The sequence below is a fragment of the Chlamydotis macqueenii genome, chromosome Z, assembly GCF_036417535.1.
Source record: "Chlamydotis macqueenii isolate bChlMac1 chromosome Z, bChlMac1.mat, whole genome shotgun sequence".
In the NCBI taxonomy this organism is placed as follows: Eukaryota; Metazoa; Chordata; class Aves; order Otidiformes; family Otididae; genus Chlamydotis; species Chlamydotis macqueenii.
In genome coordinates, this window is record NC_141593.1 from 62504429 (window position 1) to 62518142 (window position 13714).

The 13714-nt window shown below is 38.0% G+C and overlaps 1 protein-coding gene across 3 annotated transcripts in view; it reads left to right on the top strand.

The window, feature by feature from the left end:
- The window catches only part of ZNF608 (zinc finger protein 608), an 86408-nt gene that overhangs the window by 34861 nt on the left and 37833 nt on the right, over positions 1 to 13714 (top strand). For all 3 annotated transcript variants that reach the window (XM_086771111.1, XM_086771112.1, XM_086771113.1), the window contains exon 3: positions 4128 to 4383. In XM_086771111.1, the coding sequence (XP_086627237.1) occupies positions 4128 to 4383 (256 nt within the window). The remainder of the gene's footprint in view (positions 1 to 4127; positions 4384 to 13714) is intronic.

The window sequence follows — 13714 nt, forward strand, 5'->3', positions numbered from 1 at the left end:
TCACGTGGCCTGGCTGCATGGCAGCTATTTTCTAGTTTGCATTTTGTGATTTATGACAGAAACTTATCACATTTAAGATACACATCGTCTGAAAGTTTTCAAAGTTGAAATGAATGAAATACATAGACACAGAATACTTCCACTTGATAATATGATCAAAAGTTATCCATTCAAATCTCTGTGAAAAATGATTTTACTTTGAATACCACTGTAAATCTGCTTCTGTCAGATTAGTACCATGTCAAATAGGGGCTTAGGTGCTCCTGGTGTCTTGCTCTTCTTTCATTCCGATGAGTTTTCCACAGGAGTACCTGAAAGACTCTGTCCCATAAAGACTTAAAAGTCTCCCATTCGTGCAGAAACGGGAATATGATGTGGCTGATTGCGGCAGTATGATGTTGAGCACTCTCTGATCTGGGAAGTCCCCTTAAATCTGTGTACCACATTCTGTGAGCTCAGCATTACCCAATGGAATCTCTCCTAGTTGTCATGAAATTGTTTGCAAAGGACACAAAATGTTAATTTTCAGACATAATTTGAGAATTACACTGCATCAGGAAGATGAGTTTTGATGAGCAGAACTTAATTCCAGCATGTAAAGCACCTGAGTAACTGAAGGAGAACCCTGCTTATTAGAACATCTTGCCTACTTCTAGTTAGGATGGTATTTCCTCTCTCTTCCATACCCTCTTCCTCACACTGACTAATGTTAGGCAGCCACCAAAATATTTTTTTTTGTCATGTTCAGATAGAGGAGTGCTCTATGGAACACTGACTGCATTGCTTGGCAGGCATTCTTCATTTTCTGTGAGCTTTCTACTACTAAGAGCCATAGCTCTCTGATACAATCAAACACTTGGCAGTGGAAAGCTGCCATGAATAACACTCCAGCGTTGCAGCCTTTGTCACTAATCATCTCTCAAAAGCTCTTGGAATTAGGTGAATGAAGAAAATATTGCTTGAATATTTCTGTCTTTTTTTGGAACCCTTTGATGATGTGTGTAAAGAGAGCATCTATGTAAATAACTTCCCTCAGATTTAGATTTTCATCCTCATATTGGAATCTCTCCTGTGATAAACAGCAAGGCTACTGCTCAGTGTGCGCCAGCACCTGGGAATAATCATGCAAAAATAACAGTGAGAAACTGCAGAGCATCTGTTCTTGACATTAACTTTCCTCAGTTTGACAGACTGCCACCACCAGATGTTAGTCTTATGTGCCTTTTTTCCACTGGAGATGGCGGCCTTCCTGCCTCTGTCTTTGCCTCTAATAGCTTACATCAGTGCCCTTCGGAGAATTCATGAAAACAATTGTGTCACCACAATGATTGCTGAGAACCACCACTTTGCTGTGCTGACGTTATGATTATCAAACAAGATGGGATAATTTTAAAACATGGAAAACCGGAGCAATATTTAAGCTCGGCATATTTTTTTTTTCTTATGAGTAAGGTCGTATTTGTGCAACAAACATGAACCTCAGGGACCGTAAATGTCCACTTCATTCTTGACGAAAGGCTTAGTGTTTTAATTCACAGAGCAACAGCCCCTTTTACTGCAACAGTCGCTCTTCTGCCTTGTCCTGCGTGAGTGTTTCCAGTGAAAAACATGAGCATTTATTAGCAAGTCTAAATAAACCAGAACCAAGTACAAATATTTGTAACAAAGAACTTAGTAGGGTACACTGTCAGATACATGCTTTTTTTAGCTCCCCCTCACTGTTTAGAATACTTGGAAAATGGAAGACGCATCTGCCAATTTAGTCTACAGTCATTTAAAACATTGGCTAGTTTAGTATGATAATAGCAAACATTTTGTTTTTCTCTGGCTTTGTGATGACTATGCTTTATGGAAGAATGATGCTGCATGTGTAGTAGGAGGTTTTGCACAGCTTTACAAAACACCATGTAAATGATCAAACAGGGCACTCATCTGCGATGCTCGATTTTAAAAAGGGATGCGGCTTAGCTTTTCTTAAGCACTGGGCTCCATTTACCTGCCAGTTACAGATCCTGCTTCTCTTCTGGCTTGAAGTAAGATGTGTTAAGAACCCCTCTAAACTATGACTGGAGTACGTATTGGCCCCGTTTCGCTGATGGAGTCCCATTACACGGCCCGCGCCAGGGAGCGGGGCTCTCTGTCGTCCAGCTGTTTGCCTCCACAGGGCATCAGACAGCCAGAGTCTGTATAGCGTAGGATCAGTGTCCCCTCCATACTGGGCATACACAGCTTTATGTTATGCTTACTATTAGATATCGCTACTAACAGCTGCTGTTGGGAGTCAGTTGCCCGTATGCATTCAGGTCTGCTCTGCAAAGTGTTCTTGCCTGTGCTTTAACTCTGCAATTGCGATGGCGTAAAGATGTCATTGCTTGACTGAATTGTTTTTATGCCACAGGAGCTCTGCTTTATTCAGTAGAGTTTTGCTGCTCTTAGCAGGTTTTTACTCCTAATAGATGCTTTTAGTATTCACGTTTTGCTTTGATTTATTTTTTTTTATTTTGTTCAATCTCTAACCTGAAGATTATTTTAGTCCTAAATAAAAAGAACCTCCCATAAAATGAGGAAGAGTTTGGTTAAGAATGTGGTTATAAGTCATTCCTCTCTCCTCCGTAGTTCTAGTGTAACTGAGATCAGAATCCAGGCTGGTCATACAAAGATCGTACAAAACATTTTTCTTAAATATTTAGCACAGTTTTGTGTGCACAATTAAAAGTGTTGGCTCTCTGTTTGTATGCATGAATGATGCTAAAAGCAAAATAGTTGTTACAAAGGCCAATTTTTACCAAGTTCTTTTTAATTTCAGATTTCCATTTCATTTTCTCATTATGAAAAGTGGTCATGTGGTGAAGTGAGCTGCTCTGTGGTACAAAGGATATATAATACAAGGATACTCTTTAGTACTTTCTTCTCTTTGTATCCCCATTTGCCAACTTGGCTATAAAAGAAAGCAAAATTAACTTTGATCTACATTAAGATACATCTGAACAAAACCTAGATGACAGTGTATAGTGAGTCATTATGTCTTTTTTATTGAGTCTTCTTATGGGATCCAAAATTAAAACCAGCATAGACTTGGAGATGTTTGATCATCTATTTGAAAGCAGCTACAAAGCTGCGATTTAAAAAAAAAATCAGTGAATTGAATGATGATTTCTTGGTGTCATATCTATGATCCAGTGGAGCAAATAAACATGAATTTCAGGTGGTTTAGCTATTTGAGGGGGCACATTAATATCCTCATTTAGCTATCTTTTATGTGACAAAGGATCTTATAGGCTCAGTAAAATACTGAGAACCCTCAGGCCAAATCCCTATACAGAAGATCTGCTGCTGGGTACAATGGAAGTGATACGGGAAAGATAACTTCTTCAGTTCATAGATACAGACACTGTCTCTATGTGAATTGTCTGTGTACAGACTGATTGTCTGGTGAGTTGCATTCTTCCAAATATGCACTTTGGAAACTGAGAAATTAGATGGTTTGGATAAATTCTTGTAAAAGTCCTCATCTGTTATTTCAAGTGGAAAGATGTAAATGTTATCTGTAAGCTGTTAGGTGGGTGATCCTAATATATTTTAAATGATTGGATGACAAGACATTACATTTGACGCCATATGGATATTAGAATTGTTCCAAGTGCTTATTTCTCTATGATGCACATGAAAAAAAATGGCATTTATGTCTTTGTACTGTCTTTATAAATGTTTTTCTTTAAATAGAAAATGAAGTTCCCAGTTTGCAAAATTAATTTCCATCCACAAATCAGTGTTTCTGTCAGTGCCAAGAAAAAAGTGGCCTTAATCCTTTTTAAAAAAAAAATTTATTATTATTTTATACTAGCAGTCTATGACAACAGGGAATAGTCTTGTAGAAATTGAGCAATTTGCCTTGTTTAGCATGATAGATATTTTTGTACTTAATTCTTCATGTGCAGCATTTGTGCTGATGTCAAAAAAATTAAACTCATAAGACTGAAATTACCCGTGATACACCAAATCCCTGTATACACAAATGACGTCTCAGCAAACTGGGCTTTCTCTTTTTAAATTTTTTTTTAATTTATCTTTTTTTTTAAAAAAAAATCTCACAGCACCATTATAGTAAGTTTGTCTGTTGTTTTCAGGTTGATCCCCTGTTTACAGTGCCTGCACCTCCACCTCCGATTTCCAGCAGTATCACACCTCAGATTCTGCCTTCCTACTTTTCCCCATCTTCATCCAATATTGCAGCACCAGTCGAGCAGCTTTTGGTACGGACTCGGTCAGTGGGTGTAAATACTTGCGAGGTTGGAGTAGTAACAGAACCCGAATGCCTTGGACCCTGTGAGCCTGGGACCAGCGTGAACTTGGAAGGAATTGTGTGGCATGAAACTGAAGAAGGTAAATTGTTTTTTCCATTAGGTTTGTTTGTGAGATAAGTTAACGAGGAGGAGACTTTGCTGTATCTGCCTGGGTCCTAACTAAGGGCTTACTTAATCTATTGGACACTATTATGTACAATGGCAGTCACAGCTTTATAGCTCAGCTAGTGTGTTTTTCTTTTAAAAATAAATGGCAGGTTTTTTATTATTTAAGCAACTGTATTTTCCAAATGACCTACCATGTAACCCCAGTTAACAATGGAATTGTTTCCTATTGCTATATTGAGAAAAACTTATGAAGAAATAGCTAATAGAATAGCATAAATTTGCTATTTAAATGTGTATCATGACAGGGGCATATGTGATGGGAATGGCTATATGAATAGTTTAGACGAAAACTTAGAAAGCTGAGTATTTTGGAATTCAGACAGTATGATATGCCACCATTACGTAACAATAGAAGCCCCAGGGACCCTGCAGAAATTCAATTTGATGTGATTATTGTTTGCATTTTTGTTATTTGAAACATGCTTTAAGAGGAAGGCATTCTTGCTCAAAGAGACATGTTCCATCTGGTGAAGAAGTGCTATCTAAACCAGAGTGATTTCTTTAATATCCTTTGAAGGCATTTGGCCAAGTAGGAGTGCTGGAAAGCTTTGGGGAATACTAAACGTTGATTTGCTGTGATTTAGAACAAAGTAAGTAGAAAGAGATGATGCTGTGATATGCAGATTTTTTCCATTTTGGTTTCAAAAGCTCATTATTAAAATACCAGCTTTCTCCTGTTAATGCTAAAAATACTGCCAGTGTACACTAAACTTCTGCAATTTTTGGTTAATAATAGTGGCTTTCTCCAGTTATAGCTGCTTGAGAGTCTTCCCATGATTGTTCTTATGTTTGTTTTGAGGATTATTTAATTTTTAGTGATCTGCCTCCCTCAACAGTGAAAACAAGATTATTTACAGAAGGCTATAATGAAAGAATACAGCAGTGCATTGCTTCATGATAAATCCTGACATCCTTCAGACATACACACAACGGTATTTGGTCTTTTGCAGTGATATATAAGACCTCACCAAAGTGCTCTGCACTGTCCTCTCAAAAATCAATAGAGAGAGTCAGATTTACTTGCTTTTATATGCTTTCATCCATCCATCTTTCTCTCTGTGCATGTCTACAGCAGATTCATAAGGTAGATTGATCCTTTTAGATTGTTTTTAAAGCACAGTATAAATTCTGTTTTAAAATATCCCCACAGAGATGACTGCTCTTAGCAGCTCCAGTCTTCCTTGACTGGCCTGTATTAACCAGGGCTGGAATGTGTGGGCGTTAACTGTGTTGACATGAAAGAGCAGTAGCTGTTAATAGTGTTATTCTTGCTGAATAAACTAAACTTCTGACCCCCACTGAATTTAAGAAGCCTGCTTTGTTAAAGGTTTGGCACCAGAAATGAAGTTTTAAAAAAGGTGCTTTCTGGTCAGGATGACATTCCATTTACCAGTTTATCAGCACTCTGCTGCTTTAAAAACTCTTGTTACTTAATAGAAATTAACTCCCTTAACCTTTTCCCAGTTTGTCTAAAACAATTTTCTGAAACAACTCAGATTTCAGTGACGGCATGTTTGAGTGGAATGGTTTTGAATGTGCCTGTTTTCACAGCTTTACAAATACTGTTTGGTGACACTACTGCAATAACAGATAAAATGGGATTTAAAAATACTCTAGAAATACAGCTAGAATGTAGATTAAGAGACTGAAGATAATTGATATGATTTCATATTGTATGGTTTGTACTGTGCTCTTTGTGTTTTACTGTTGCAGACCCTGCTGACTGAAGAAAATAACATAAATTTTACTGGTTTTCCCTGTGTTCACAATCAACGCTGTATTATGAAAACCAAGTTCCTAACGGTCGTTTTTGCATTTGAATTAAGTTTTGACATTTGGGGCACACGTATATGTATAAATTTAGCTGTTTTCAAATTTCCTGACATGTTCATGAAAGCAGCTATATAGCAGCTTGCGTGAAGCCATTTCTGCTGAATTTTAGGGAACAGGATGCAAATGGATCTTCTATTTATCTTTAACAGAAGGAAGATTTTCAGATACTAATTTTCTCCCATTATGATTTTGACTTTAATTAGGCCAGAACACGACCTTTCCTAAATTGGTGTAAGTCCAGAATACTCTAACCGAAACCTTTGTAATTGGTGACATCTAAAACCATCTTGATGTTCATAATGACCAAATGAAATACAAATTTTGTTTGTGATGCCTATATGTTTCTTTCATATTCACTCCCTTCACTGCTTTCCAAACCTAATAAAAACCCATGGGCAAACTGACATCTCTCTAGCTGTCTATATATCTGTTAGCTTTTTACAATTCTAAGAAGCGAAGGTATGAAAATTTCTGATCTTGGCTTCTGATTTGAGATGTTTGAATTATTTTGTTTCTGACTTAGCCACTCTGTAAGATGAGTTGTGAGGTCATTGGAATAGGCTTGTAGGATGTCTGTGTGCTCTCTGGCATATGGGAGCTCTGAACCAAATGTGCTGCTGAGCAGCCTTCATATGCTGCAGCAGCAAGTTGTGGGAATGCAAACACAGAAAGGATGTGGTGATCACAGTTATTATAATAAGAATGGTAGAGTGAGTAGAGAAGGATGAAATCAGATAGTTTAAGTAGAACTCATTATTAAATGTAATATATGCTTTATGGAGGAGAAGGCGTATCCTTGAGAATTCATATTTTGAAGGTTTTCAGTATCTGAAATAACCAGTTTTCTTTTAGGAATGTTAAACAAGTTGTCACATTCTGTTGTGTTTGTTCTTCAAGGTCAGAAAAAGATGATGTTTGGTTTTATTAGTCATATTTTTAGGATAATCACTCCAAAGGTGGTGGTGGGGGGGAAGCAGCACTGGATTTCAGATAAAACTCTGGCAGATCAAAGGGAGAGTTGTTACTACAGCTCTTTTCTTCCATGCCAGTCTATTCAGTTGACTTGACCAGCAGATTTAATAAATCAGACCATTTTTCCCTCAGTATTTCAATCTTAAGATGTGCAGAGGGAAGCTGACATCTGAAGTCTGCCACATTTTATTATAGGACCTTGTAACTAATGATAGCTGGTTACTCGTATAATTGACTGAGACTGCTGGTTATCACATGGACATTTCTTGGTTGCGCTACTAAGTTGTGTAGTGCTTAATTTCTACATGTGTATGCTGTAGGCATTTTCATCTGCATAACAACTTTGCTTGAGTATGACTTGATAATGTGTCCAAAGTGGTGTTAATGGCTGTAGAAAAGAATATTGAAGGAACTCGTTGAGGCTACCCTGTAGCAGAGGAATGAGAAACGGTTATGGTTAAAGTCAACCTGAAAGTTGGCAGCTGATGCAGATATTTGACACCAGAAACTACCATCCAGTAACAGTAGAAGTCCTTCACAAAAAGCAGCTTGGTTTGGGTTTTTTTGGTTTGTTTTTTTTTCTTTTTTCTTTGCTTGGTTCTTCTGATACTGTGGGAAGCAGCTGCTGAAAGTATGTATTTCAGTACTGAAAAATAAGATTTATCTAGAATCAGGTAGTTTCTAAATCATGTGATTATCTGCTGGGGAAACAGTTTTGAAGAGAGAAGTAATTGTTTCTTACTGCCTGGAGGAAATAAAAATGACCCAGAAAAAAAGGGAAACCACCAACCAACTTTCTAAATTGCTTAGAGCTTGCTTTTTTGTTTTGTTTCTCACACGCAGTTGCCCTGGGTCATGTCCTGTTTTCGGTTCTGCATCTAGTAGTAGAATCTGCCTTTAGATGTGGGAAGCACTCATTCTGATGGTGTCTTCTTTGCTTGAAAACTGTGTAGAAGAAAACCATCCGTCACCTTGCTGCCATTGTGTGCAGAGCAAGCTGTTTACGTGCGGCGTTGGAGTTCACTCATTGCTGCACCCGACGTTTTTCCTCTCTGTGCACTTTGGGTACAACTTGCTATTGTTGTTCAGTAACAAGTAATAGGGAAATGAGTTGCATTTTTTTGAAGGGGCCTCTTACCAGGGTTAGCTTATTGATTTTTATAACTTGAGACTACTTGTCAAATGTAAGAAATAGGAATCTGATGGATCTCAGAAATCTGATGGGATCATCTCCAGGGTATTCCAAATTTATCCTAGCATCAGTTCTGACACTATTTTACAGAAACTTTCAGTAGAAAGAATGGTTAGATGGCAAAGAGGCATGCTAGTACTCGTTGTGTATGGGTTTCCCAGCCTTCCACTTTTACAACTAATATGCATAAACATTGTTTTGAAAACATATCTGTTGCACGGAGCTGACGTGGATTCCTCCCAGCCTTACTATGTGGTGTTAGTTTTGCAAAAACTATTTTAAAAGAACAGGCTGTTTTAAATGTCTTTGGTTATATATATGTTTGTACATGTGTGCATAAGCAAGGGTGTGTATGCGTCTATGGAAACAGAAGAATGAAAAGTAGTCTGACTGCCTCTGATTCCCCTTAGCAATTTTGGTGGTTTAATAACCACATTTTCCTACTTTAAGAAATACAAAGGCATGATGAAACAATTAAGCTTGTCATGTTGAAAGACGTGTCAAGTACGTAAGTAAACAAATGCAGAAATTAGAGATTTTGCAAAAAATTGTTTTATCAAAGAACCTTACAATAATTCAGAGAAATTCAGATAAACATGATTAAATCACACTGTTGTCTTTAGCTCAGGCCAGATTTATAGAGAGAGGTAATATCCTTTGTTAAACAAAGTGATATAGTCGTAAAAAAAAGGTAAGCTTTCAAACTGGAGGCACTTATATTCCGTTCTTTCTGTGTGATGTAGACCATTGACTTGCTGGATGCAGGAAGCAGTGGTTTGGTATTGTTAACCACCATATTCAGGTCAGAATTGCAAGTCAGTGGGGGTGTTTTTATAGGAGAGAAGCATAAAGATATCCATTGTTAAAAAATCAAGCTTCGCTATGTCCACGTTACAGAGAAGCGGTTTGTGGAGAAGATAGGATTTTTAGCTAGCTACATTAACTGAACACCTAAAATCCAGCTATTCTCTACTATCATGTGAGCCATCTGCTGACCAGTATGAATGCTAGCCAGTATCAAAATGTCAGCTGTTCAGAAAAAGCCTATACACGTTTATATTTTGAAATATTATGTTCAATTTTTCCTCTTTCTACTGTCCATGATACCAGACCCAGTAAATAAATGGATTTAAGGAAGCCTAAGATAGGTGATTCCTCACAGACCTCAACTGCCTCATGGTATTATCTAGGGCACCTGGAGTCTGACAGCTAGTACGTTTTATGTAAAAACTTGTAGCACAAGAGAAATGGGCTATATCTCACAATGAGAAGCCACAGGCTTGCATTAAAAAAAAAATGTTAGTGGTTTATGGAAGCTCTTCCTACTTTACAAAAGGAGTTTGTGAGTTTGTGCTTTGGGAGGTACACAGACTATCATCTAAGAAAAGTTTTAGGAGTTTAATGTTACAGTGTTTGGACTGTGAGAAGGATTTGGCTGTAGGTACACTCAGGTTTGTTAGCTCTGAGGGGCCTTTCTGACCATCTCAACAGTTTGCCTGACCTTACCAGTGTGTGTGCTTCTTTAGGGACATAAATTCTGGCTTTGTCCTGTAACTGGCTTCTGCAGTGTTTGAAACATATGCTGCTGGCCAGTGTTAGAGGCAAGGAGTGGGCTCGATGGACTGCTTAGCCAAAGTCAGTATGGCAGTAATTTAATTTTTATGTATTTTATTGCTATAACAGAAAATGTTTGTGCTGAGAGAATCACAAAGGGAACTGGTTTTGACTGAATAAGAGAACCATGTAGGTTGGAAAAAGGCCTTTAAGATCATTGAGTCCAGCTGTTAACCTAACATTGACTAGTCCATCACTAAACTATCTCCCTAGGGGCCACAGTTACGCATCTTTTGAACACCTCCGGGATGATGACTACACCACCTCCCTGGGCGGCCTGTTCCAATGCTTGATAACCCTATCAGTGAAGAAATTTTTCCTAATATCCAATCTAAACCTCCCCTGATGCAACTTGAGGCCATGTCCTCTTGTGCTATCACTCATCCCTTGGGAGAAGAGACCAACGCCCACCTTCCTACAACCTCTTTTCAGGTAGTTGTAGAGAGCACTAAGGTCTCCCCTCAGCCTCCTCTTCTCCAGACTAAACAATCCCAGTTTCCTTAGCTGCTCCTCAAAAGACACTGTCACACACAACCTACAGTTTCCCAATGAGGCAGCTACTTGTACTTGTACTGTATTTGATACAGTTTTCATCTAAAAGAAATGAAGCAAACAGTAATTTTAGGGGCCCGTGTATCCACAGAAGCCCCTTAAAATGGTTTTAAACCACTGGATGGTGGTTTACTAGTCTTATGAACCAGGTGTACATGGCTGAGTTGATGTGGCTTTAATGAGTTGCCATTAATCAAGTGGGCTATGATAACCAAACCTTTCCAGGCTCTTCGTTCACAGCAAACAGTAGATAAATCACGTCAGTATAAACCTTCTCAGTAAAGGAGAAATGCAAAATAGGTTATGGATGTTCCCTGCTGGCTGAGCTGGATGTCAGATGGGAGATATTTTGACCTCCATGAGTTTAATTCTGATTCTTTTACAAAGCACTCCTTTTCCCAGAAATGTTCAATTAGCTATTTCAGTTTAAAGCTGTCTGTCTAGGTGATGGAAAGCATCACAGATTAGTGAAGATCTGTAACAGGAAAATAAATGAAAAAAAAAATGAGGTGAAAACAGAACCACTGCTAATTTCCAGGCTTTTTTAATGGAGTGGAGAAGTCAAGCTAGTTCATCACCCCTTCCATTCCTTCCCAACACCATTGCTTCAGAAGATTTTTAAAGACTGCAGACCACCACTGGAAGAAAAGCACTTAGGACATTTGTGTAAAGATGCTGTTAAATGTTAAATTTGGTATTGAAATGTCAGTGTTCCCCCTTGAACATGTACGTGCTGCAGGGTCTAACTGCTGCCAGTCCTACAGCTTTGTTTGGAGTGTGGCTGTACTTCTCTGTTGCATGGAGGGATGTGTGATTTATTTAGTCTTGTTGCCTCACTCCTATGGGTACAGATGTAATGCTAAGCAGAGCGTGGCCGCAGTACAGTTGCAATAACTGATCAAAACCACCTAAAGTGTCTTATTTAGTCAGGGCAGTAGTGGCCGGCTTATCTAAAGGGACCTGGCAAATGCCACGTTTCAGAGCTTAGTGCGAAGACTGGGTGCAGCTCTCTTCGTATAACCCACAGCAGAGAATGAAAAACTTAACAAATTCCAGACAGTGCTTACATAAAAAGCTGTATATTGCCAGACTGCTACAGAGGAAGACTCCCTGCGCTGTGTGTACATACACAGAAAATTATCCCTTTTGCAAACAAGCATATGGGGGCAGGGAGGGTGCACAGAAAAAGGAAGGAGGGTAATTGAGATTGGAAACATTTGCTTGGAGCTATTTGAATGTGAAACTGAGCCTGCTCAAGCAGTGAGGTTATGAACACTGAAGGAGCTGCTTTAAGAAAAGCAACAGTTTTGAGCATTTACTGCTCAAAAGCAAAATCTTAATAGCAGCAGATTGCTTAGAAGTGAGACCATTCCAGGACAAAATACTTGCAACATGTGGTGTTTGGATTTGTAGATAGCAGGGGGGAGAAATGACTGCTAATGAAGAAAGCATGTATGCGTGCAAGTGTTTTCTTACTAAATAAATACCACTGGAGTAAGGAATGAAAGCACCACTGAAATGGTATCTTTAACTGGTGTGGTTCAGGGATTAAACCACTTATTTAAAGATGTTCTCACAGTCACTCCAATTTTGTACATAGCTTAGCTAGTTAGGACAAGCTGTGGTCCTCCAGTTTTCTTATACTCCGAAGCATTGCTGGTCTTTCTCAGTGGTGAATGAGAGGTTGTCTCAGTTGCTGGACTGTATATTTTCACTAGTGCAGATTAATACCAATTTAATAAAATAATCTTTTTTTTTTTTTTCCTATGTTTCAGGCTATGTAGTGAAAAGCTACGTTTGGCATTGAGACTAACTTCCCTGTATAAGATCAATGGCTGGCCTAATATCCAGCTTTTCATTTTTTAGAATCAGTGGAAACTTACATTTTGTAACCCTGAGGGCATATTCCTAATTCTTTCCAGCTATTACTGATGTGGTAGTAACTAGCTACTAATCTGGAACTCTTGGTGACAAGAGGCAATCCAAAAAGCAGAAAGGAAACCTCAATTTAAAAATTTTGAACAGTGAAGAGTTCTTTGGCCTTTGGGGTTACTAAAAGATTACAGCTTACATTTTTGTTCTAAAAGAGGGATACAGGAAAGGTAGAGGTTGATAAAGAATATATATATATATATATACATATGTATATATATAAAAAGCTCAAGGGAAATAGCTTTCTTGATTTAGACTGAAAAACTATGTCTAGATTTATTAAAGCTAGTCTTGCAATGGAAACCACAATTGAGATTAATCAATTTCATATCCCCAAAAGCCATGGAGATTTAGGAGGAAAAAAACCCCAAAACATCTGGGATAAAAAACCCAAAAGGCCAGTATTAGAGCACTTTGCCTTAATTCTGGTGGTTTTTTTTTTTTTTTTTTTTTAGTTTTGAGGAGTTCTTTTGATTATTTTAAGGAGCATCAACTAAAGCAGAAACACTTATGTCTACCAAAATTAACACTGGTTTGTATTTACTAGCTGCAAATTTAAATCTCAAAGACTTTCAAAGAGGACATAGTTACGGAAATAAAAGGCCATAGAATTAATTTTTAAGGGCAGAATTTACTAAAGATTTAATCAGAATAAATAAGAATATTTAAGAAAAGCCTTCTTTTCCCCTATTTGTTTGTTTGTTTGTTTGTTTTAACAGATGTCAGTTACTTGTTGGGAAGTTTACTAGAGCTTTGCTTGGGGTGATTAAAGGTTAGTGTATTTAAGTGATTTTGTTTTGTTTGAGTTTTGTTGTTGTTTCTGTATGAGCGTTAACAGGCAGATCAGGCCATTTGCTTTTTCTCTAGTGACTTAGCCAATAGTACATAGATCTCCATTAATAAAATGGAACTGCAGTCTGTTGTCAGTACATGGCAATTCTGTAGCCGGATCCTAACAGAGGACAAGTGTTGTGGAGAATCGGTTTCAAGCAGGGGCAGTTCCAGATCACTCTTCAATTAATCTAGAGGTGTGGTTTTTTGTTTTTGTTTTTGTTTTTTTTTCCCCCCTCAGTCACTTAAAACTTCTGCATTTAAGTAGGTTGAAACAAGTAATTACTTTTTACTGCCTGTTTACTTTCCCCTACAG